The sequence below is a fragment of the Somniosus microcephalus genome, chromosome 28, assembly GCF_052327205.1.
Source record: "Somniosus microcephalus isolate GS21.2 chromosome 28, FLI_Smic_1.0, whole genome shotgun sequence".
Taxonomy (NCBI): Eukaryota; Metazoa; Chordata; class Chondrichthyes; order Squaliformes; family Somniosidae; genus Somniosus; species Somniosus microcephalus.
The window spans coordinates 43947527-43970122 of NC_141014.1; the positions used below are offsets into that span (position 1 = coordinate 43947527).

Consider the following 22596-nt stretch of genomic DNA (forward strand, 5'->3'; position numbering starts at 1 on the left):
GGCAATGGGTAAATGCACAAAAGGTCAGAGTCAGGAACAGAGAATTTGGAGGGGGCATTGGAGGGCTGGAACACGTTGCAGAGATAGGAAGGGGCAAGGCCGTGAAAGGAGTGACATGGAATTAATGGCAAGTATACAGCGTTTGTGGCGGGGTTTAAGATGATAGGTTCAGTCTCCCCAACGTTTAACTGGAGAAAATTTCAGGTCATCCAAGACTGGATATCGGCAACACAGAGGCGGTGAAGGGCTCAAGAAATGTGGAGCTGGGTGTTATTACCATGCCTGTGGAATAGAAAATGTCAACAAAGGGAATAATGTAGATGAGGAAGAGGAGGAGTCCAAGGAAGGATCCTTGGGGGACTCTATAGGTAACAATGCAAGGGCAGGAAGAGAAAACATTGCTGGAGATGTGTTGGTTACGATTGGATAGGTAAGAGTGGAACCAAGCAAAAGCAATCCCACTGAGCTAGGCAACAGAGGAAAGGTGTTGGAGAAGAATGGTGTGGTCGACTGTGTCAAAGGTTACAGAGGGGATGAGGGGGGATAATGCACCATGGCCATAGTCCAAGAGGATGTTATTTGTGACTATGATTAGTGCTGTGGCAGGATGGAAACCTGATTGGAGGTGAAGAAGCAGAGATATAATTCAGTTCCCATTTTAATGTTACTGTTTTGGTCCTTATTTTTATATTTCCATGATAAATTTCTATATCCACATTTGTAATAGAAATGGCATGTTGTGATGCAGTTGCACCTTTCTACCAGTGGTGGCATTGCAGAGCTTCCGCTGGTGGGAGGGTGTATTTACAGCACGACAAGTTTACATCGCAGTTCCTCTGCTCCCTCCACAGAAAAGCAAATTAAGTTGAAAATCAAGTGAGTAAATACAAATACTTGTAGAATAAATCTATTAAGAGATTCATGTTCATGATGAATAATTAATAGAGCACTCATACGTGACTTATTTGGGTCTTCATTACTCAAATATCATGAGAATTAAAGAGGCTCTTCTCTTCAATTTTGTTGAAAAAATATTTATCTCTTTCTTTTCCCTAATGACAGTGCCTGTGGCCTGCAGAGTGTAGAATTACAAAGTCCCACTGCTCCTGTAAGAGCTCCAGAACACTCACTACAACTAGAAATAGAAGAGATTCAGCAGGTAGGAATTGTGTATAGAACTCAGTTAGAGCAATTCAGACCTGTATATTTGTCAATCCCAGAACCGAAAGGAGGCAGGCCAAGGGGTGGGATCATGACTCAATTTCTCATGTCTAGTCAGCTGCACAGACTTTGGTGTCCAGTTTATTTTCTGCACAGCCCAGTGGAAAAACTGATAATCCAGTTTGAAACCAGTTAGATTGCATCTCTGTGAAGATGGTGGTTGAAGGTAACTTGACTGATGTTGACTAAAGCTAAAGGAAGATATCTTTGCTTCAGAGCACTGGTTGTCTATATATTTCATAAAGTTTACATGTCCATTATGAGTTTTACATTCCTGAAATTGCCTGTGTATTGATGACTGAATTATGCTCAATACAATAGTATCAGCTACAGTACTGCAACAAAACAGAAAATGATGGAAATACACAGCAGGTCCGTCAGCATCCCAGAGACAAAAGCCGGGAAATATTTGGGAATTTGGAGGAAAAGTTTGCACCTGAAATCTTAAAAGAACACATTTTGTGGGACACAAAGGCCTAGGTTTTCTGACATTGTTCCTCCAGTTTTCTGACAGGTGGAAATGGATGAAAATGCGCTCCGCCATAATCCATCTCCCCTCTGGAGGGTGGGCCTGACAGCATAAAATTTGCCTGCCCATATGTGGGTAGGCACATACAAATTTCTCACCACCTGCCTTGATTGAACACTGGACCCCAGGTGTTAGGCACTGATATCCAGTGTTCTACGAGAAGCAAAAGGGACTTAATGTTAAATGGAGAGCATTGCATGCATTGGACATGGGACCTGCATCAAAAAGTTTAATGAAAAAAGTGGCAAGTTTTTTTAGGAACCTTGGCAACTACCTTTCCTCCCTCTGTGGCCAGCCCCTGAGGCCTGCCATAATAAGCTCCAGTCCGGTGTGGAGCCCACCTCCAGTGTGCAGCTGACTCCCAGGTCCCACGCCAGCCCACCAGAGATGGCCCCAATTGGAAATCGTAGGCCAGGATCTTCTAGTAGTTGAATATAAATTATTTCTTAATTAATGTGCATTTATAACACACATAGTTAATATCCTCACATGAAAGTTATCATACACCAAAAGCTTACAGTGAGTAGCGATGGCCAAGCACACATACAACTACAATCTTGGGCAATAAGTCACAAATAAGGTTTAAGGAAACATAAATAAAACTAAGGTCAGTAACACAGAGCAAGACCAGGAGAAATAGGAAAAGAAAAGATATGCAGAAAGGGTGTTTAGGAGGTCCAAGAGAGAGTATGAAAATAACTGGCAGTCAACGTAAAAGGTAATAACAAAGGCTTTATTAAGCACATCAAAAGCAAGTAGATTGTTAGAAACTCGGGGCCATAAAGGAACAAATACAACAATATAATAGAAAATAAAGGAATGGCAAAAATGCTTAAAGGGTCAACTAGAAGTTAAAACAAAAGGGTTGTTCTCCTTGGAGCAGAGAAGGCTAAGAGGAGATTTGCTAGTGGTGTTTAAAATCATGAAGGATTTAGATAGAGTAAATAAAGAGAAACTATTTTCAATGGCTGAAGGGTCGATAATGAGAGGGCACAGATTTAAGGTAATTGGCAAAAGAACCAGAGGCGACATGAGCAAAAACTTTCTTACACAACGAGTGGTTAGGATTTGGAATGCATTACCTGATGGGGTGGTGGATACAGATACAGTAGCCTTCAAAAGGGAATTGGATAAATACTTGAAGGAGAAAAAAATTGCAGGGATATGGGGAAAGAGCGGGCGAGTGGGCTAACTTGATTGCTCTTTGAAAGAACTGGTGCAGACTTGATGTGCCGAAATGCCGCCTCCTGTGCTGTACTATACTATGATCCTATTATTTTGAAAGGATGAATAATAAAGGATTTTTTTTCCACTAGTTGACAATTGGTAATGCGGGAGCATACATTTACAATTAATGCTAGAAACTTAAAGACAGAGGTTATAATAATTTTCTTTTCATGTACACTGTAATAGGTTATCAGAATATGAAATATATTATCACAAGTGATGGTTGAAGCTGATTCAGTCACAACATTTAAGAGTAAATTCGCTAAGCATATGTGTATCCACATATACTGAAACCATGCACAATATGACATACATTAAAACCTTTACATATGTGTGACGTAATAAAACTCACTACACACTTGGTTTGAGCATAAAGCAAGGCTTTAATCAACTTGTTTCAGAACATGGAGGTCTAGTTGTACTTCACTAGTTCCTTGTCTTACAAAATGTCACTGGAAAGCTGGGGCCGACGCCCGAGTATTTATACTCCTTGGGTGGCGCCACCAGCTGGCCGTCCAGTGTTATTTCACGAGTAGTTTCTTGATGAATGATGAGATTTATAACAATGTGTATGCGTGGGTATATCTATTATACATAATATAAAATATAATAATTGCTTTTACATAATACCTTGATTTTGTTATAGTCTCAGCCTTGGTTCAGTGGTAGCACCACTCCGTCCAGAGATTGGAGCACATAATATAGACTGGCACTTCATTGTAGTACTGAGGGAGAACTGCCCTGTCTGCCCCTCAGAGAGATATAAAAGATCCCATGACACTATTTGAAGAAGAGCAGGGGAGGTCTCCTGATGACCTGGCCAACATTTAGCCCACAACCAACATCACTAAAACAGATTATCTGGTCATTTATCACATTGCTGTTTGAGGGATCTTGCTGTGAACAACTGGGATGCTACATTTTGCAACATTACAACAGTGACTATACTTCATAAGTTTTTATTCTTTGGGATGTCCTGAGGACATAAAGGGCAGTATATAAATACAAGTCCTTTCTTAGTTAAATAGGAAAACATAGCGCAGTTTGGGACGCAGATAAGTAGAGTTAGTTGGAGTATAGGAGATTTTCTCCAGTACCGGCTGAGGAGCTAGGAAATGCAGAATTAAGAAGCTGGTGGGAGGGTGTCATTTACAATGTGACAAGTTTATTTAGGCAGTTTCTATTATAAATCTGTACATAGAAATTAAAGTAGAAAAAAGTTGAGACAAAAGTTTGACAGAAATGAAACAGGAACTATCCTTCATTCTTCCTCAAGTTTGCCATGATCCCTAACTTGGTAACATCAGCAAATTTCATTCCTGTTGTGTGAGTATATGTACAAACTGGAATCTTGTATGCTATATAAATATATACTGAAACCTTGTACTGCTCACACGTCCCGATTTTAACCTGTTGTCTTTGTCTGGAATGAAAGCTCTAGACGCAGAGACTTTCGCTTATAGATTTATTAAAGGAAATGATACTCATCGATAACAAACTCAATGATGCGAAGATTGCGAGAGACCTCAGTTGTGCAGTTGCTGAGCTCAGTTGTACGGTGATCAGCCCTGGTCTTCCTAATTTTGTGTTACAGTGGCTTGCTTTTATCACTCATCTGCACCATTACCTCATGTCCTGCATTCTGTGAACTTTTACAGTAACTTGTATCAGCTCAGCATTCCAAAGACTCGCTCTCTCAGTGGTATCAGTAAATGAAAGTTTCCTTGCAAGTTGAAAATCTACCCCATCTTGTTCATGAGATGAGAGGAGAAAATCTCGCCCCACCCAGATGTGTGCAGAACTTTGCCTTTATATTAATATAAATGCAAGCATAGGCTCTGAATCTGATTGCTGATTTTACATCATCAATGCAGCAGTTTACAATGCGATGATACCCAATCACATTGTTGTTAGTTATATCGCCGTGATCTGATGCAGGTTTTCACCCTGCCTCAGATTAACCTCTATCTTGTATCTAGGCCACAACAAATATATCTCCTTTTTATTCCCCTGGCAGAAGACAGACCTTGCTGCAAATAATTTACCCACACCCCTGTGTGGCATGATGCCATTTCATGACTCAGCAGGACAAATCAAAGACATTCTGTATCACATATGTTCTCAACTAAACTGGATGGATTTTCAGGCAATCACTGAGGAACTGGTAAGAATTACTGTCACCTCTGATCCTCCTATTCACTATAGTGGTCTCTACTGGAAAGTGCACGTGTGGATGTTGAGATTGGCTGAGGTCCTTCTTCATTGTTACCCACCCCCTTGAGCTGATAGCCTGCTCACACTCATTGTATAGACTTTCACAAGAGACAAAACTACTTGGATGAGCTACTAGAGAGCTGCTAGCACCTGTGGATGCATATGCCAATGTAAGTGAGTGAGGGGAGAAAATTGGGGGAAAGTAAGTCCTTTGTAAGCTCTTTGCTGGAACAAAGCTCAAGGGCAATTAGGGATGGGCAATAAATGCTGGCCTTGCCTGTGACGCCCACATCCTAGGAATGGATAAAAAAAAGTAGGAACTTTCCCACAGTCACTATTGCTTTGCTCTTATGCCTCTCCTGGAGGCTTATTATAGAGCAACATTGACAAAGGCCTTGATCGAGTGCTTGTGCCCACATTGTTGAAAGGGAAGAGGAAAAAAGTAGAAATAAAGGGGTTGAATTTCCAGAGGGGCTCTTCCACTTGCCTACTGTAACTACGGCAGAAGAATGGCAGAAACCCTGGAAAATGGCGCTAGCAGCATTTATGTCGTTTTTCCAGGGTTTCTGCAGTTCTTCTGCCAAGGTTATGGCAGATGAGAGGAAGAACCCCTGTGGAAATTCACCCTAAGTGTTTGGAGAAAGTGGCATTTTTTAATAAGTTATTTCATTTCTTTGTTTCCCCGTAAAGTCTACCCTTCCCATGCACCTTCCTTGACTGAGGAGATAGTCTGGAGATACATTTCCATATCCAACAATACCAATGTATAACTGGTTACTATAAAGTTCATAAGATTAGAGCAGTCTAGAGCGATGGTTTTCTGATTTTTCCTTCCTATGGGGAAATATCTGTTGTTCACGGCACCTCCCAAAATGGGGTGGCTGAGATGGTATTTTACCATCTGCGAAATTAGGGTCACAAATCTCCATTCTGCAACTCCATGGTGCAGTGCGTTCAAGCTCCAATGTGCAGAGCAAAAGGTTCCCGGTTCAAACCCTGGTCAAGGCTGAGTTGGTTGGTCTCAGCTGGGGCAGCAGTTTCGGTGTTATAGTTGGCCTCAGCGAACCTGGGCTAGGGACGCCGAAGAAAAATCAGCCTGAGTTCCCATTATTAATCACTATCTAGTCACCCTGACTGTAAAGTGCGTGTGTGTCTGTGTGTGCTCTCCATGATTGAATAGCATGCCAACAAGGGCGGCCTGAAGTTGCTGGGCCTGGGAGGATTTTGCTGGGGTTTATACCAGGCGGGTGAGATTTGGTCTGGGACTTTTTCCTAATGATAACAAATCCTAACAGGAGAGTGGTGGTTGCTTCTTGTGCCTGCCTTGTTCTGTTCGAATATCAGAACTGGTGTGGGTGCCGGCCCTCTTTATGCAAATGACCCCATACATAGAATTTGGGATAGGATCAAGTGAGGAGAAGACTGTGCTTATATACGAAGAATGGCCACCTGGGTGACGTTTAAAAACAGAGATGGCAGCACCATTAAAATATTTCTCGGCAAGGAGTCAGCTTCTTCAGGAAAGAAGGGGAGGAATAGGGTGAAAATATGCAAAATAAAATGAAAAAAGAAAGCGAACGACTATACAGAATAAGATTGCACGAGGCTGCAATGAAAACTATTGCTAGAAAGATTATGATGCCATAAGGCTGAATATATTCACTTTCTGATGCACTCTGTGATAATTTGGGACATTTTGATTGTTCCCCAAATCAGAATTCTTTACACTTCATTTCACATCAGATCATACATACATGAGATGTATGGCCATTGACAATCTTAGTTCCACACAAACCAGATCTTTCACCCCCCCCAAAAAGACTTTAGACAGTAGACATCATTACTAATCTCCATATTAATGCCTGTACCCATCCTTACCTCACTCCCACAGCTGTTGAAATTTCCCCTGCAATTTCCATATCCTCACCTCCAGGGTTGACTTCTGAAAGTTTTCTTCGGCAGCCTCCCAAAGTTCACCTTGTGTCAGCTGTGGCGCAGTTGTTGGCACCCTCACCTCTGAGTCAGAAGGTTGAGACTTGAGCACAAAAATCTAGGCTGACACTCCAGTGCAGTACTGAGGGAGTGCTGCACTGTCGGAGGTGCTGTCATTCGGATGAGCTGTTAAACTGAGGCCCTGTCTGCTCTCTCAAGTGGACGTAAAAGATCCTATGGCACTATTTCGAAGAAGAGCAGGGGAGTTATCCCCCATGTCCTATCCAATATTTATCCCTCAATCAACATCACTAAAACAGAATATCTGGTCATTACCACATTGCTATTTGTGGGAGCTTGCTGTGCGCAAATTGGCTGCCGCGTTTCCTACAGTGACTGCACTTCAAAAAGTACTTCATTGGCTGTAAAACATTTTGGGACGTCGGTGGTCGTGAAAGGCACTATATAAATGCAAGTCTTTCTTTTATAGAAATTCGAACTCATCCAAAATGCCCCAACCCACATCCTCTCCATAGTAATCTATTATCCACTTCCACTGGCTTCCCATCCCCCAACTTACTGATTTTTAAAACCCTTGTCCTTGTTTACAAATCCCTTCATGGTCTTGCCCTACACCTGCAACCTTCTCCAGCGCTATATCCTCAATAGCAGGCTCCACTCTTCCAACTTCAGTGCTCTACTATCCATGGCGAAGATTTGAGCTATCATAGCCCAGCACTTTGGAATTCCCTTTCTAAGCCCCATCCCAACCTTAAAAAGCTTTCTCAAAACCTACCTCTTCAACCACTCCTTGTGGTAACTCCCCATTTCTTCTAATTCCTACTTGGTGTCCCCTTTCTTCTGCCTCCATTTTATCAAACGTCTTGGGAAATGTTGCTATGTTAGAGGTACTATATAAATGCAAATTGTGTTATTGAGTTTAAAGGAAATCAAATCTGTATTATGATTTTATTGATTCTGAGCCAATATATATAAGGAGGAGCCAGGGGCCTTAATGAATTACATCAAGCAATTTGGTGACATCTACAGCACTGGAGATGTGATAGCCAAAATCCTTGAGGCACGTTCCCATTGCAAAGACAACACTATAAATCAGTTTTTAAACACTATGCCATGAATAGTGTTTGTCTGTCTGTTCTGTAATTGAGGATGGGTGAGTCTTTTGGGTATAGATCATGGGCATTCTCCTCAGTCCCAAGTTTGGATTAGGCACAAAATACTATTGTGTTGCCAGCTGTTCAAGTACATCAGCATGGACACTACCTTAACAATACACATTCAGAGGCATGTTTCTTCTGAATCTGTAATGAATCACAAGTAGGTAAACAGATCTTTGCTCACTATATTCTTGCAATTCACAGTTGGCCCAGTAATTATAACATTTTAACCTGACCTCTTTACATACAGCTGCATGTGCACATATTTCAATTCAGGCTGAACTGGACAAAAGTAACTCTTTTCGTGTAAACTACAAGTAGTAACATCGTTCACTGATCATCACCTACAGCACATAACAGAAGGATTCTCTTCAATGCTAGACATTATACTGTAGATGAGGAAATTACCAACTTACTGTTCTCTTAATACACAGGTCACATAATTTAAGCATCCCATTTGTACTTGTTTAGGATTATAGTTCCCTTCCCCATTCTCAGGCTTCAGAGATTGTCCTCCTATCAGTGGTTTAAATAAAACACAAGAAGCTTTTGAAATGCATACAAACTTACATTTTGGTTTCTCCCATAAGACCTTGTTTGAAGGCAGAGAACATCATCCATGTACCATCATCTGGGAGTGGCTAAGACAGTGTTGAGAAAACCCAGGACTTTTAAGTTGTCTTACCTTGAGAGAAAATGGAGGGTGGGTTGCAGCCCTTGTACAGTAGCCTGTATACAGCAAATGCTTTATCATTTGTTAGTGTCCCCCTGTGGCTGTCAATCCACCAGCCTATCTGTTCATTAGTCAACCTTTTTAGAGCTATATATTTGTTTATCAATTTCTTTCTGTCTGTCACTCTGCCTATCGTGCCTGATTTATCTGTTAGTTCACTATCTATCTGTGCCTGTCTAGTTACTTATCATCTTTTACTTACAGGTTATGCAGCAAGAGGTTGAAGAGGAGACAAAAGGATTTCTTCAGAAAATCAGCGGCCTGTTTCACACTAAGATTGTCTGGGACATGTACAGGGGGAACCTGGCTCCACAGTTGATGGCAGTCACACAGCACTATCAAACAACAGAGCGAGATTCACACGTTAGGTACCTGGGTTAGCCCCTCGAGGCACAAATATTAATGTGGCTCAACTACATTTCAGTTATGGGAGAGCCCGAACTAATGGTATTTCATTCTCATTCTCTCAATCTTCTAATCAGAACTGTGCTTTTCTCTACAGTGCACCACTTTAACATTCTTAAAGTGTGATCCTCACCATTAGTACCTCACCTATCGAAAAACCTGTGTCAGAAACCTCTAATATAATTTTTGTATTTTTATTTTACTGCCTGGCATCAGTGTTACCTCCTGTACATGCTTCAGTAGGATAGTTGCAGATTCACCATGGGCCATAACAGATGAAGTGCAGCTGAAACTTGAGAGCAGGATAAATTAATGTAGGGTTGGAATTTTTTAAATAGATTTTATAGCATTTTAGAGGAGTAGCTTAAACTACGTCAGTATATTTGTAAGGTTGATATGATAGACAAGTTTTATCCTTATTAATTCTGAGTATTTTTTCCTCCTCCAGTACTGGTCATTCCGAATCTGGATCGTGATGTCACACACAGACACCACAGATTAAACATTCTGTTCTCACCTAATGTCCGCACAGGCATGCTTTCCAGTAGGGGTCACTGGATAATGATCAGGAACAGGAACACTGGCTGATTGAACCCTAGCCCCAAGATGCTGAGGCCAAATGTACTGCCCTACTGTTGGCTTGGTTGAGAGCACCAAACTCAACACAGATCTTCTTAGTTAGAGACTGAGATTCAATTAGCACTATAGATTATATCAACTGTGGTGCAGAGAAAAATGCATGTCATGGGGGATAAATACCTTAAATACTAAACAAAGATAACATGCAACTAGTATTGCTGCAAGTCAGTTTGTAATAATGGAGTTGCTGTAGGATATAAAACAAAAAAAGTATTAAAAAATTATATATATATTATACTTGACTTTCAGAAAGAGTGTTGCAGAAGAAAAGGAACATCTTGCACTAGAGGAGTGTTCGAATGCTGTACCACATCTAAAGAGATTAAAAGAGCATATGTTGGCCACAGAGCAAGAGTCTGGAGAAGGCCTGAGTATTGCACGAAGGCTATTTAAGGAAATAGAGGTTCTGAAAACAGAAACTCACAGAAGCTCACCTGATTGGCGAGTGTTTGAGGATGAGGACTACATGAAGAGAAGAAGCACTGGAGCTGCGCAGGAGGCTCTGAGCTTTGCCATGGAAAATGCTGCAGGGCAAACAACTGAAACAGAATGGCAGGTGATGTTAAAATGACACTAGGTGGGAAATGGAAATGTTTCCTATCACAGTGAAACATTTTTTTACTTTTTTCTGATGATATTTTCGGTTAAATTTCCACCTTTTTATGAATTTATCCCCACTGTCTGTCTGTCTGGCTTGATGCCTCTGCAACTGAGAGGGTGGAAGAATGGCCAGTTCCTAGGCTGCTGCTTAACCCCCAGTAGCAATGCCACCAGAAGGTGCACAGATTGAGAGTCCTGTACAAATGGAAGCTAAGCATACTCATATAGCGTAACATATACAGAACTGTCTTGTTTTATTCTCTTTTACCTCCCCTTCCCTCCCCTCCTGAAGACATTAGGTGTTGGCTGGGCTATGTTTCTACGGGTTCCTGTTGCTTTCTGATACCTCGTTGAAGTGAATATTTTTAATCTGTGAGAATAAACAATGAATGTCAGTAGCCTATGTTATCACGGGAACATCACAGTCAAGCCTAATCATGTCCTTAACTGACATTCACATGTATGCACTTTCAGCACAGGTCATTGGCTAGTGATCAGGAATAGGAACCCCAGCAGATGTTTTTTCTTCTCCCGAGCCTCTGTTACCTCCAGACTCAACTATTCCAATGCTCTCCTGGCCGGCCTCCCACCTTGCACCCTCCATAAACTTGAACTCATTCAAAACTCTGCTGGCTGTAGCCTAACTCACACCAAGGGGGGAGTTTTGCCAGCCCTGGGGAGGTGGAACTGCTGGGAAAATGGCAGAAACTGGGAGCGGGTACCGAACCCGCTCCCAACCCGCCTCTGTGCCACCTTCCCGGGAGGTATGTCCCTGACTCGCACAGGGACCCGTCTCCTCAAGGCGGGAAGGGGATTACAGCCACTTAACTGCCTGTTAACAGGTAATTAACAGGCAGTTAAGAGGCTTATCCCCATTTTACCAACACAAGTGCGGGCTTCCCGACGTCGGGGAAACCCCGCCAGGGTCAGCGAAGCGAGCAATGGGTCTGCGGGGGTCCAAAAGTGCGCTGTGGAGGTGAATGATGGATGCAAGTGTGGAGAGGTAAGTATGGGAGGTGAGTGAAAAGTGTTAGAAAAAGTTTCCTTACCTTTGTTTCTTCCTGTAGGCTTCAACCCTTGGGGATCCAGAGGCTCCTCATCTCCACGGCAGAGATGGCAGAATGGCTGCTGCATTCTCCGATGCAACTGCCATCTGATTTCTGCTCAGGAAAGAGATTTGGTGAGTCTTGAGTACAATGACTCACCAAAGAACAGAGATTGTCAGTGTTTGACAGCTTCTCAAAGCTGTCAAATGATGACAATTCATCTGTCAAAGTTTTTTGACAGATGAAACGTCATACGCTGACGTTCTCTGTCACTGGCTTTCCCTTAATTGGCCCAAGGTCAGTCAAGGGAAAATAGCGTGGGTTGGCCAGATGTCGTTGGGGGCGGGACTGAAACCAGACAACCAGCAGTCCCGCCCCCAATGTGCCCCCATTGATAAAATTCCCCCCCCCCCCCCCCCCTCCCAAGTCCCGTTCACCCATCACCCCAGTGCTTGCTGACCTACATTGGCTCCCGGTCCGGCAATGCCTCGATTTTGAAATTCTCTCATTCATGTTCAGATCCCTCCATGGCTTCGCCCCTCTTTATCTCTGTAACCTCCTCCAGCTCTACACCCCTCTGAGATCTCTGCACCCCTCCAATTCTGGCTTTTTGTGCATCCCTGATTTTCATCGCTCCACCTTTTGGTGGCCGTACCGTCAGCTACCTAGGGCCTAAGCTCTGGAATTCCCTCCCTTAAACCTCTCCGCCTCTCTATCTCGCTCTCCTCTTTTAAGACGCTTCTTAAAACCACCCTCTTTGACCAAGCCTCAATATCTCCTTATGTGGCTCGGTGTCAAATTTTGGTTGATAACAGTTCTGGCGCCTTGGGATATTTTACTATGTTAAAGGCGCTATATAAATGCAAATTGTTGTTGACAGTGAATATCTAGTCTGTTAAATAAGTTACATTGTATTTGTGTGAACATGCCATTAGCAATTTCTGCTGCTTACTAGGGCTGGTCCTTCTAGCTAACTGTTATGTTCTTCTTGCTATAGCTTGAGTTTGAGATGTCTCCAGAGCATTGCACGCTTCATGTAGATGAATCCAGTCAGAAAGAGAATAAGACAGGATGTGCCACCAGCTCAGTGACTGTGCAACTTCAGAGAGCTTGTCAGGGTTTGAGTCACAACATAGGTCAGCAACAAAGTACGTAACCTGACACTAGGAGTTGTGCAATGAAACTAGCTCATGAAGAACAATGGAGAGAGTAACAGAAAAATGTCAGATACTGAAAATCTGAAAGAAAAAGGCAGGTTAATAATTTAGGTGGCACAGATGAAGTGTCCCTCTGATGCAAGGGTCCCTTTGAGACATTAACTTGTCTTTTCTCTTTCAGATGAACACTGGCCTTCTGTGTATTTCTAGCAAGTTTTGTTTTTATTTTATAGAGTAATTGGTACTTGGGAGATACAAATAGTAATCTCATCAAGGGGTTCATCTAAAACCCACTGGTAGATTACAATTTTCAAATCACTTGTCTATATACTTATGTCTTTCTATATATCAGATGTCACCTGGACTCGGTGTTCTCTGAGTCACAAGGTTGTAGAATCACGCCACATCCCAGGACAATCATATCATTTAGGCTGACACAGTTTGACATAGAAACATAGAAGATAGGAGCAGGAGTAGGCCATTCGGCCCCTCGAGTCTGCTCTGCCATTCAATGCGATCATGGCAGATCATCCAAATTTAGTACCCGGTCCCTGCTTTCTCCCCATACCCCTTCATCCCTTTAGCCTTAAGAAATGTATCCAACTCCTTGATATATTTAATGAACTGGCCTCCACCGCCTTCTGTGGTAGAGAGTTCCACAGGTTCACCACTCTCTGGGTGAAGAAATTCCTCCTCATCTCAGTCCTAAATGGCTTACCCTTTATCCTTAGACTGTGTCCCCTGGTTCTGGACTCCCTGACCATCGGGAACATCCTTCCTGCATCTAGTCTGTCCAGTCCTGTCAGAATTTTATAAGTTTCGATGAGATCCCCTCTCATTCTTCTAAACTCCAGCGAGTACAAGCCCAATCGACCCAATCTCTCCTCATACGTCATTCCTGCCATGACGGTGCTGTCTTTCGGATGAGATGTTGAACTGAGGCCCTTTCTGCCTGTTCAGGTGGATGTAAAAGATCACATTGCACTATTCAAAGTTTTCCTGTTGTCTTGGCTACTGTTTACCCCTCAACAAACACCACCAAAACAGATTAGCTGGTCATTTATCTCATTTGCTGTTTGTGGACCTTGGTGTACGTAAAATGGTGTCAAAATTGCCTACATAAAAACAATGACTACACTTAGAAAAGTAATTTATTGGCTGTGAAGTGCTTTGGAATGTCCCAAGAATGTTGGTCAATCACCCATGGTTGCACACACAGAATTCAGACCAAGTGTTGTCTTCAGGTGAAGCAGGTTTCGAAGCTGTGGTATATTTGGACGAGGGCATACAGATGCAATTCAGCCTCCCTTTTAAAGCCACATATTCTGTCCTTATATTTTTATATTTTCCGTATAAATGTCTATGTACTCGCTGACTTACTGGTTTCTGGGCCCCCAATGCCTCACATTTTAAAATCTCATCCATCTGTTTAAATCCCTTAATGGCCTCGCCCCTCCCTATCTGTAACCTCCTCCAGTGGTACATCTCCCCCCACCCCCAAACACCCTATTCCTCTGACTCCGGCTTCTTGTGAATCTCTCTCATCGTTCGCCCCACCAGTGGCGGCCGTGCCTCCAGTCACCTAGGTACTACACTGTGAAATTCCCAGTCAGATTGCTCCTTCTTTCTATTCCACCACCACTCCCCAGACCCTCCTTAAAACTCATCTCTTTGACCAAGCTTTTGGTCACTTTCCTAATATCTTATTCTTTGGCCCTGCATCCAATTTTCCTCTTGTGCCTCTGTGAAGTGCCATGGGGTGATTTTCTATATTAAAGGTGCTTTATAAATGTAAGTTGTAGTTGTCTAAATTTATCATGGAAACTACCTATGTAAGTATGTCATTTGTAATCACACCCTCCCACCAGTGGGGGGAGATGTAATAGGATAAATTTATTTATGCACAGGGCTGTTGGAATATGGAATGCTTTGCCACAGGGAGTGGTTGAGACAGAGACTATTGGGTATTTTCAGGGAAAAGTGGTTAAATATTTGAAGTAAAGGAAGATACAGAGCTATGGGGAGAGAAAACAGAGCAGTGGGATTAGTCTTGTTTGCTTTAGCAAAGAGTCAGCACAAATATGATGGGCAGAATAGCCTCATTCTGTTCTGTAAACTTCTATGGCTTCCTGTTTTTTCTCCCTCCCTCGTGGTCCCTGCTTCCCATCCACTCCCATCCCCTGCTTGCTAACGCCCTGTCCTGGCACCAAGCTATGCCACTCTCTCTGCTGTCTCCAGTTTGCCATGGTCTTGGCCCTGGCCAAGACCCTGACCTCGGCCTGATACTAGCCTGTACTTTCTTCAACTTGCAATTTGGCATCCATCTGGGCCCTGACTTGTGCCACTCGTTTTACCTTAACGCACTTCCTTTTGCCAGGACTGGCCCTACTCCAGCACGACTCCAACCACATCTCCAATTCCAGCCATTCTTTGTCAGGCTTGTTGCCTGGCCTTGACCTTGGATCTGGGCTCGCTGCTCTCTGCCACTCCCCAGCACTAAGCAAGGAATTGGTCATTTGTTTGTAAAGCGCATTAATGCCATCATCAATTTATTGCACTATAAGCACTTTAAAAACAAATTGCTGGTTCCTTAGTGCTGTGAACCAGTTTTGGTTAGGGTTCTGTGGGAGGATGGGGAGTGGGAGGGAGAGCAAGGAGATGTAGAGAGTGAGTAGATAGGACATGGTGGAACATCCTGGTCCCTGTTTCCCTTACTCAGCCTCGCCTGACTGTTCAATGCCCTGGTTATTGCCTGCTCCCACAGCTGACCTTGTATTTACAGCGCTCATTCCTCCCTTCATGATCACAGTTGCTGGGATCCCTCAGCCTTGATTTTCCCATTGCCAATTGCCACCAAGGTCTCCTTTCCTGGCCTCAACCAATTCTGCGTTCTTTACCGCCTCCTGCTCTTCACCATCAATGCTCTTTTTAAATGACAAATGATAAAATAACGATTAACTTTGACATCATTTTATTTTTGCACCTATTTCTTTAAATAAAATAGTTTGAATAATATCTTTTTTATAAAGTGAATAAATGAACTGATGGCAATAACTTTGGAGCTTTTGATTTGTAAAAGAAAGAGGAACTTGTATTTATATAGTACCTGTCACATTCTCAAGATGTCCCAAAGTGCCTCACAGCCAAAGAATTACAGATGAAGCGTAGTCACTTGGGTTTTTGGTACAATTTCAGCATATAATCGGGGAAAGTTGTAAAGTCTGTGGGTTGTTTAGTTAATTAATACACAGACTCCAAGAGTAACTTAAAACAGGACTTTACTATTCGAAGGTCAGGGCGAATCTGCCCAATAACTCCTGGCACAACACTTATATACTGGTGTGGTCACCGTCGGTATTACCGTATACAGAAGCCAAACAAAGTAGTGCCACACCTAAAATAGTTCTCTTAAAGGTGAACGGTTACATACAATAGTTCTCTTAAAGGTAGACGGGTACATACACTACAATCCTCCCTTTTTAGCTTACAACATACTTATTCCCCATTAAACATAACATATAATCAACTTCATGTAAAACAATTCACAGATATAGTCTCTGCGGGAAACAGTTCACAGATTCAGTCTCTGCGGGAACAGTTCACAGATTCAGTCTCTGGTCTTGACTCGGTCCGAACAACATCTCTGTGGTGTAGCCGGTTCACATTTCTAGCGTGACTCATCCAATAGTCTCTCCCTTGGCTTAACAGCTTGAACTTCCGTCCTGCTGAACCAGCAGTGCTGACTTTTACAAACAGCTGGACTGCCTTGGTAATTTTTCCTACTTTCCAACTGATTTGGCCCCCTTCGTGGGGCCCACGTGCATGATCTGATAGAAGTGATAATGATTTAGATGGTTATCGTCTTCTGCTTCGTCTTTTTCTTTTCTGCTTCTTGGAGACTCTCGGGGCTCCCTTATCCGCTGCCAGCTGTAGCGCCACCATCTCCCTATGTTCCTTAGACTTTAAGTGCTTCATCCTGATTTCTGCACTTTGGGAGTTTTCATCACAAGCTGGGCAGACCAAGTCATCGTAATATTCCGTGTCACTCAACAGGTCATGGTAATATTCGGTGTCGTCCTGAGCTAGTCTAGCGAGAGGGCCTGCTACTTCTTCCGTACCCAACTGGACGTTAGCCGACTGTTGTTCCCTCCCTAGACATCTTTCCTGAAGAGACTACTTCATGCGTTCATATTCATCCCGCTCTTCCTGGGTTTCCTGCAAATCCTTCACTAATGACCTCGTTTGTGATTTCAACACTTCCCCTTCCCTCGGGGATTGATTGATCAGGCTATTCAATCCTTCTACTGGAGCAGCTGTTTCAACATTCTGCTGTTCACATTGACGTGATTCCGCGTACTTTTGGCATCCCTGTAAAATCTGTGTTGCAACCTCAGCTATTTCCATAACTTTTGAGAGCTCCGAACTCCTTCCCTTTGAAGATTGAAGCTCGTGTTCAGATTGTTCCCATTGTAGAGTCTTGTCCTTCAGCATATGAAGGAGTTGGCTAACCGTTAACTCTTCCATGGGAACACTGTGGGTCAGAGTCTTCTCCATTTCATCCACCTTTTCCTCCAATGCTTTCACCTTCTTTTCCTCTTGTACTTTGGCTTCCAGCGCTCGGAGAAGTTGCGCCTTGATGCTCTCTAGCTCATGTTCAGAGGCCATTCTTACAGTCTCTGTGTTTCTTACAGTTCCCTTTTCTTCCACTGAACGGATTCCCAGTTGAATCTGTTCTTCAAGTTGTTGAATCTCGGTCATTGCCGCCCCATATTTGTCTTGGGTTTCCTTTAATATTTTTATGAGTTCTTGTACATCTTGTCTTTCATGTTCTGCCATGTCTTTCACCTCTAATTTCTCATCTATGGATGGAACTTCTACCGATGAGTCTGTCTTGGCCTTGAGCTCATCAAGAATTTCCTGCAGCCTTTGGACTTCCTGCTCATGTTCAACCTTCAGTTGCTCATATGCTTCCACTGAAACTAGCTTTTCGGAGGTTGCCGAGTTAACCCCTTCCAGAATTGTAGCCTGGGCCTGTTCATACTGTTCTTTCAACTTCTCACACTCTGCTTGTAAGGAGTCGTAGAGAAGAACTGGAATAAAATCCTGGCTTCCTGAAGATTCCTCTTCATTTGCTTCTTCCTGCAAATATTCTAACTCCTGAACAACATAAGGGAGATGTGATCGGTAATTGGTCACGATGGCTCTATGGTCGCTCTCTGCTTGAGCTAGCTGCTTCTGTTGTCTTTCCAGATTCTCCCATTCGGTGTCATAGAACTTTTTCATTGTTTTCATCTCTTGTACGAGACGGTAACTCAATTGTTCTAATTGTTGTCGTAATTTGAAATAAGTTTGAGTCCGAGCTCGGTGTTCTTCCGTCATGGATATGTCCGTAACTTGAACAGGCTCAGAATTTTCTGTCAAGCTAGGTTGTCGTTGTTCGGTGGAGTTCTGTTCTGAAACTTTGTTCTTCTCTGGAGCATAAGCCTTTATGCATGCCTTCGTTTTTCCAACCTTCGTCGGCAAGTCCATTTCAGCCTTGTCTTTCATATTTGGGTTGGTCTTATCGTCATCCGTTTCAGAATCTGAGCTGATTGTCTGCACCGAGTCCTCACTCGTTATGGCTTTTAGATAGTGCCATTCCATGTCTATTTTCTTGATCCACTCCCGTCCTAGAAGTGGTGGTCCTCCCTCATGTAGTACGTATAAGTTCATTCTTGGGTGTTCTTTACCCCTATCTCTCACTTTGACTCTTATCTTTCCCATGGGGTATACTTTATGCCCCGTGTATGTCTGCAATACGAACTTGGTATCTCTTAAGGGTATATGTGAGAATAGCCGGTGGTAATCCCTTCGATTTATGACTGATAGAGCTGATCCAGTGTCCAACTCCATTTTCACTTGGATTCCAGCTATTTTTAGCATGGTGTGGAGATGCCGGAGTTGGACTGGGGTGGACAAATGTAAGAAGTCACACAACACCAGGTTATAGTCCAACAGCTTTATTTGAAATCACAAGCTTTCGGAGCGCTGCTCCTTCTACAGGTGAAGTGGAGAAATGCATAAAGACACAGCTTATATAGTCAGAGAATCATGTCAGATGTTTACAGGTAACCTTTCCAACTGCCATTTATCACACCTCGGCAGAGAGATAATCACAGCAGTCAAAGGTGTGAATGGTGTCCAAACAGGTCAGTCAGGGAAACATTACATCAAAGAACAATGAGGTGGGGTCACAAGGGGTCAATTATTGCAGATGCTGGGGTCTGTATGAAAAACAAAAAAACAGACAAAAAATCGTTTTTTTGGCTGGAATTCACAGCAGGTCCGGCCGCATCTGTGTAGAGAGAACAAGCCAATGTCGACTCGAGTCTGGATGACCCTGCATCAGGTGGGGTTACATGTAGCGTGACATGAACCCAAGATCTCGGTTGAGGCCGTCCTCATGAGTGCGGAACTTGGCTATCAGTTTCTGCTCGACGTTCTGCTGTTTTTTTGTTTTTCATACAGACCCCAGCATCTGCAATATATGACCCCTTGTGACCCCACCTCATTGTTCTTTGATGTAATGTTTCCCTGACTGACCTGTTTGGACACCATTCACACCTTTGACTGCTGTGATTATCTCTCTGCCGAGGTGTGATAAATGGCAGTTGGAAAGGTTACCTGTAAACATCTGACATGATTCTCTGACTATATAAGCTGTGTCTTTATGCATTTCTCCACTTCACCTGAAGAAGGAGCAGCGCTCCGAAAGCTTGTGATTTCAAATAAAGCTGTTGGACTATAACCTGGTGTTGTGTGACTTCTTACATATTTTTAGCATGACCCAGATAGTTTGTAGGTCAGCTTCCTTACTCACATTGTGAATTCTCAGACTACCCAGCTCCTGGCCGTTTGGGTCTGAGTCTGAATTCTGTTCGTCTGAACTCTTCTCAGCCACCTTGTGTACCTTGTTGTACTTTTCCTGTGATGGCTTCCTTTGGTTGTTGGTCCTTTGGTTGTTGGTCTTCTTCCCTGACCGGCATACCTTAGCTATGTGACCCAGTTTGCCACATTTCCTACATTCCTGGTTCTTAAACCAGCATTGGTTCTGGTCGTGTGTTGTCTTCCCACAACGATAGCATTTTGTTGTTGTCGAGGTAATTTGATCCACACTTAGTGCTGCTGTCTTTAGCTGCATTTCCGCAGTTCCCTTCGCTGCGGCTTCGTGCGATGCTGTAATAAGGACAGCCCTGTCAAGTGTAAGGTCGTTCTCTTCGAGTAGTCGCTTTTGCGTTCCTTCCTTTGCCAACCCGCACACGAACTTGTCTCGCAATGCCTCTGTCAGATTCCCTCCAAACTGGCAGTATTTCGCTAGTCTACGCAGTTCGACCAAGTATTCTGCGTTGCTTTCGTCTTTCCGTTGCGTTCTCGCATAGAATTTGAATCGTTCCGCCAACATCAACGGTGTGGGGTTCAAGTGATCCTTCAGAACAGCCACAATATCATCGAAAGTCTGATCCGCCGGTTTAGCTGGTGATAGTAGATGCTTCAAGAGCCCGTATGTCTTCGCGCCCATCGAGTTTAGCAAGGTTATAGCTTTGTCATCTTCTTCTATTTTATTGGCCTCACAATAGATCTCGATGCGTTCCACGTACGTGGCCCAGTCTTCTACCTCGGCATTAAAATCGTTGATGTTACCACGCTTAGGCATCTTCCTCTCTTTCTGATAACACCCCGAATTATTTCTTTAACTTATTTTTTTTTTCTAAGATGGCGGTTTTCCCGCGAAAATGGCGGTTTCCCGCGCTTATCTTCTCTCCCCGCCCACTTCAATGGCGGTTTCCCGCTTCTGTCTTCTTCCCCGCCTAATGGCGGCTTCCCGCGTTTCTTCCCTAGCGGGAGGGGTACACTTTCCCCCACAGGCGACGGCCGCTGGCTTTCAGATTCACAGCCTGCGCGTCGGCTTCAGTGCTTTCCCTTTTCTCGGCAAGGCAACCGGCGCTGGGTACACCCCGTTGACGGCGAACAGGTTCAGCCGCTGGGCTGGCTCTCGCTCAGTTCCCCTTGCTCGGGCTCGGTCTCTCTCCCGCTCGCTCGGCTCTACCGGCGCTGGGTACACCCCGTTGACGGAGAACAGTTTCAGCCGCTGGACTGGCTCTCGCGCAGTCTCCCTTGGTCGGCTCTGCCTCTCCCGCTCGCTCGGCTCTACCGGCGCTGGGTACACCCCGTTGACGGAGAACAGTTTCAGCCGCTGGACTGGCTCTCGCGCAGTCTCCCTTGGTCGGCTCTGCCTCTCCCGCTCGCTCGGCTCCCAAACGCCTCTCCCAGCCGTCTCGCAGTCCGGTGCTTCCCTCCCCGGCTGCGGCTGAGTTTTTATATCTTCCCGCGCCTACGCTCCCGGTCGCAGCGCTTCGTGGCTTCGGTCGCTGCCCGGCCTTTTTCGCCGGTCGCGGTCTAGCTGTCTCACGACGCCGTTGCGTCCCCAGCCTGTCTGTACCGCGGCTTCCTTGCTCCACGCTGCCCCAGTCTCAGCGCCTCTGGGCCCGACTTCTGTCCGGCTCCTTTCCCCCTCGACCGTGGTCGAGTGCACCGCCCTTATCCTCCGGTTATTCTTTTTACTTTTCCCTTACTCACAGTCACCGTGGCCGCCTTGCTTCTCGTGCTGATCGGCTCACTCCTCACCGTGGCAGAAGGGACAGTCAGTGCCTGTTGCTGATGGAAGTCTTTGTCTCTGAATTCTTCCTCCTTTCCAGCTCTGCAGACTCGAGTTTTCTCCCAGCAGAATGACGAGGGCGGTTGCCTCTTCTCGGCGCTCGTTAACTGCTTCGGAATTATTGTTGCCGCAGGGTACGATCGGACTCGTCGCCACTGTAAAGTCTGTGGGTTGTTTAGTTAATTAATACACAGACTCCAAGAGTAACTTAAAACAGGACTTTACTATTCGAAGGTCAGGGCGAATCTGCCCAATAACTCCTGGCACAACACTTATATACTGGTGTGGTCACCGTCGGTATTACCGTATACAGAAGCCAAACAAAGTAGTGCCACACCTAAAATAGTTCTCTTAAAGGTGAACGGTTACATACAATAGTTCTCTTAAAGGTAGACGGGTACATACACTACAAAAGTAACTTTGTTTTGGCAGAAAAATGGGGCAGAAACCATTTAAGCTAGGTTTCTAGCCCAAAGTTGATCCTCCCCCAATTTCACTCATGCTTTTTGGCCAGTCCAGGCTAACTTCCAATCGTGCGGGGAACGCGGACCAGGTAGTTGCTGGGCCCAGGATGGTAGGGGTCTGATCCCAGTTGGAACTCAGTGGCAGTACCATCACCTTCCAAGTGCTCTGAGTGACATTTCTGGCACGGTTCATGCCACGGACACCCAGTAGTCTGTGTCACCTGAGCTCACTTTCAACCAGGAGAGTTTGTAGGTTAGACTCCTTTGTGGCATCACCTTCTCTGTAATTCCCTGGTTACTTGTTTGTCTGCCTGTGCCAGCTTCTCCTGTGATAGACATTCTGTAAAAATGGCACAAAACATTCATGAGAGATGCAGTCAGGCTGGCTGATAGTCATGCCAAGCAACTCTTTTCCCATCAGTGAATTTTAGGGAACCTATTTTTCTTAGGCAAAAGCCGATTTGTGCACAGCAGGGTCCCACAAACAGCAATGAAATGAATGACTAGTTAATTTGTTTTAGTGGTATTAGTTAACAATGTTTGTTGGCTGAAATAA

The 22596-nt window shown here is 44.1% G+C and overlaps 1 protein-coding gene across 6 annotated transcripts in view; it reads left to right on the forward strand.

The window, feature by feature from the left end:
- The window catches only part of LOC147099704 (uncharacterized), a 171841-nt gene that overhangs the window by 71715 nt on the left and 77530 nt on the right, over positions 1-22596 (forward strand). For all 6 annotated transcript variants that reach the window (XM_085969099.1, XM_085969095.1, XM_085969097.1 and 3 more), the window contains 5 exons: positions 1063-1159; positions 4995-5141; positions 9239-9402; positions 10328-10634; positions 12722-12872. In XM_085969099.1, coding sequence (XP_085825225.1) covers positions 1063-1159; positions 4995-5141; positions 9239-9402; positions 10328-10634; positions 12722-12872 — 866 coding nt within the window. The remainder of the gene's footprint in view (positions 1-1062; positions 1160-4994; positions 5142-9238; positions 9403-10327; positions 10635-12721; positions 12873-22596) is intronic.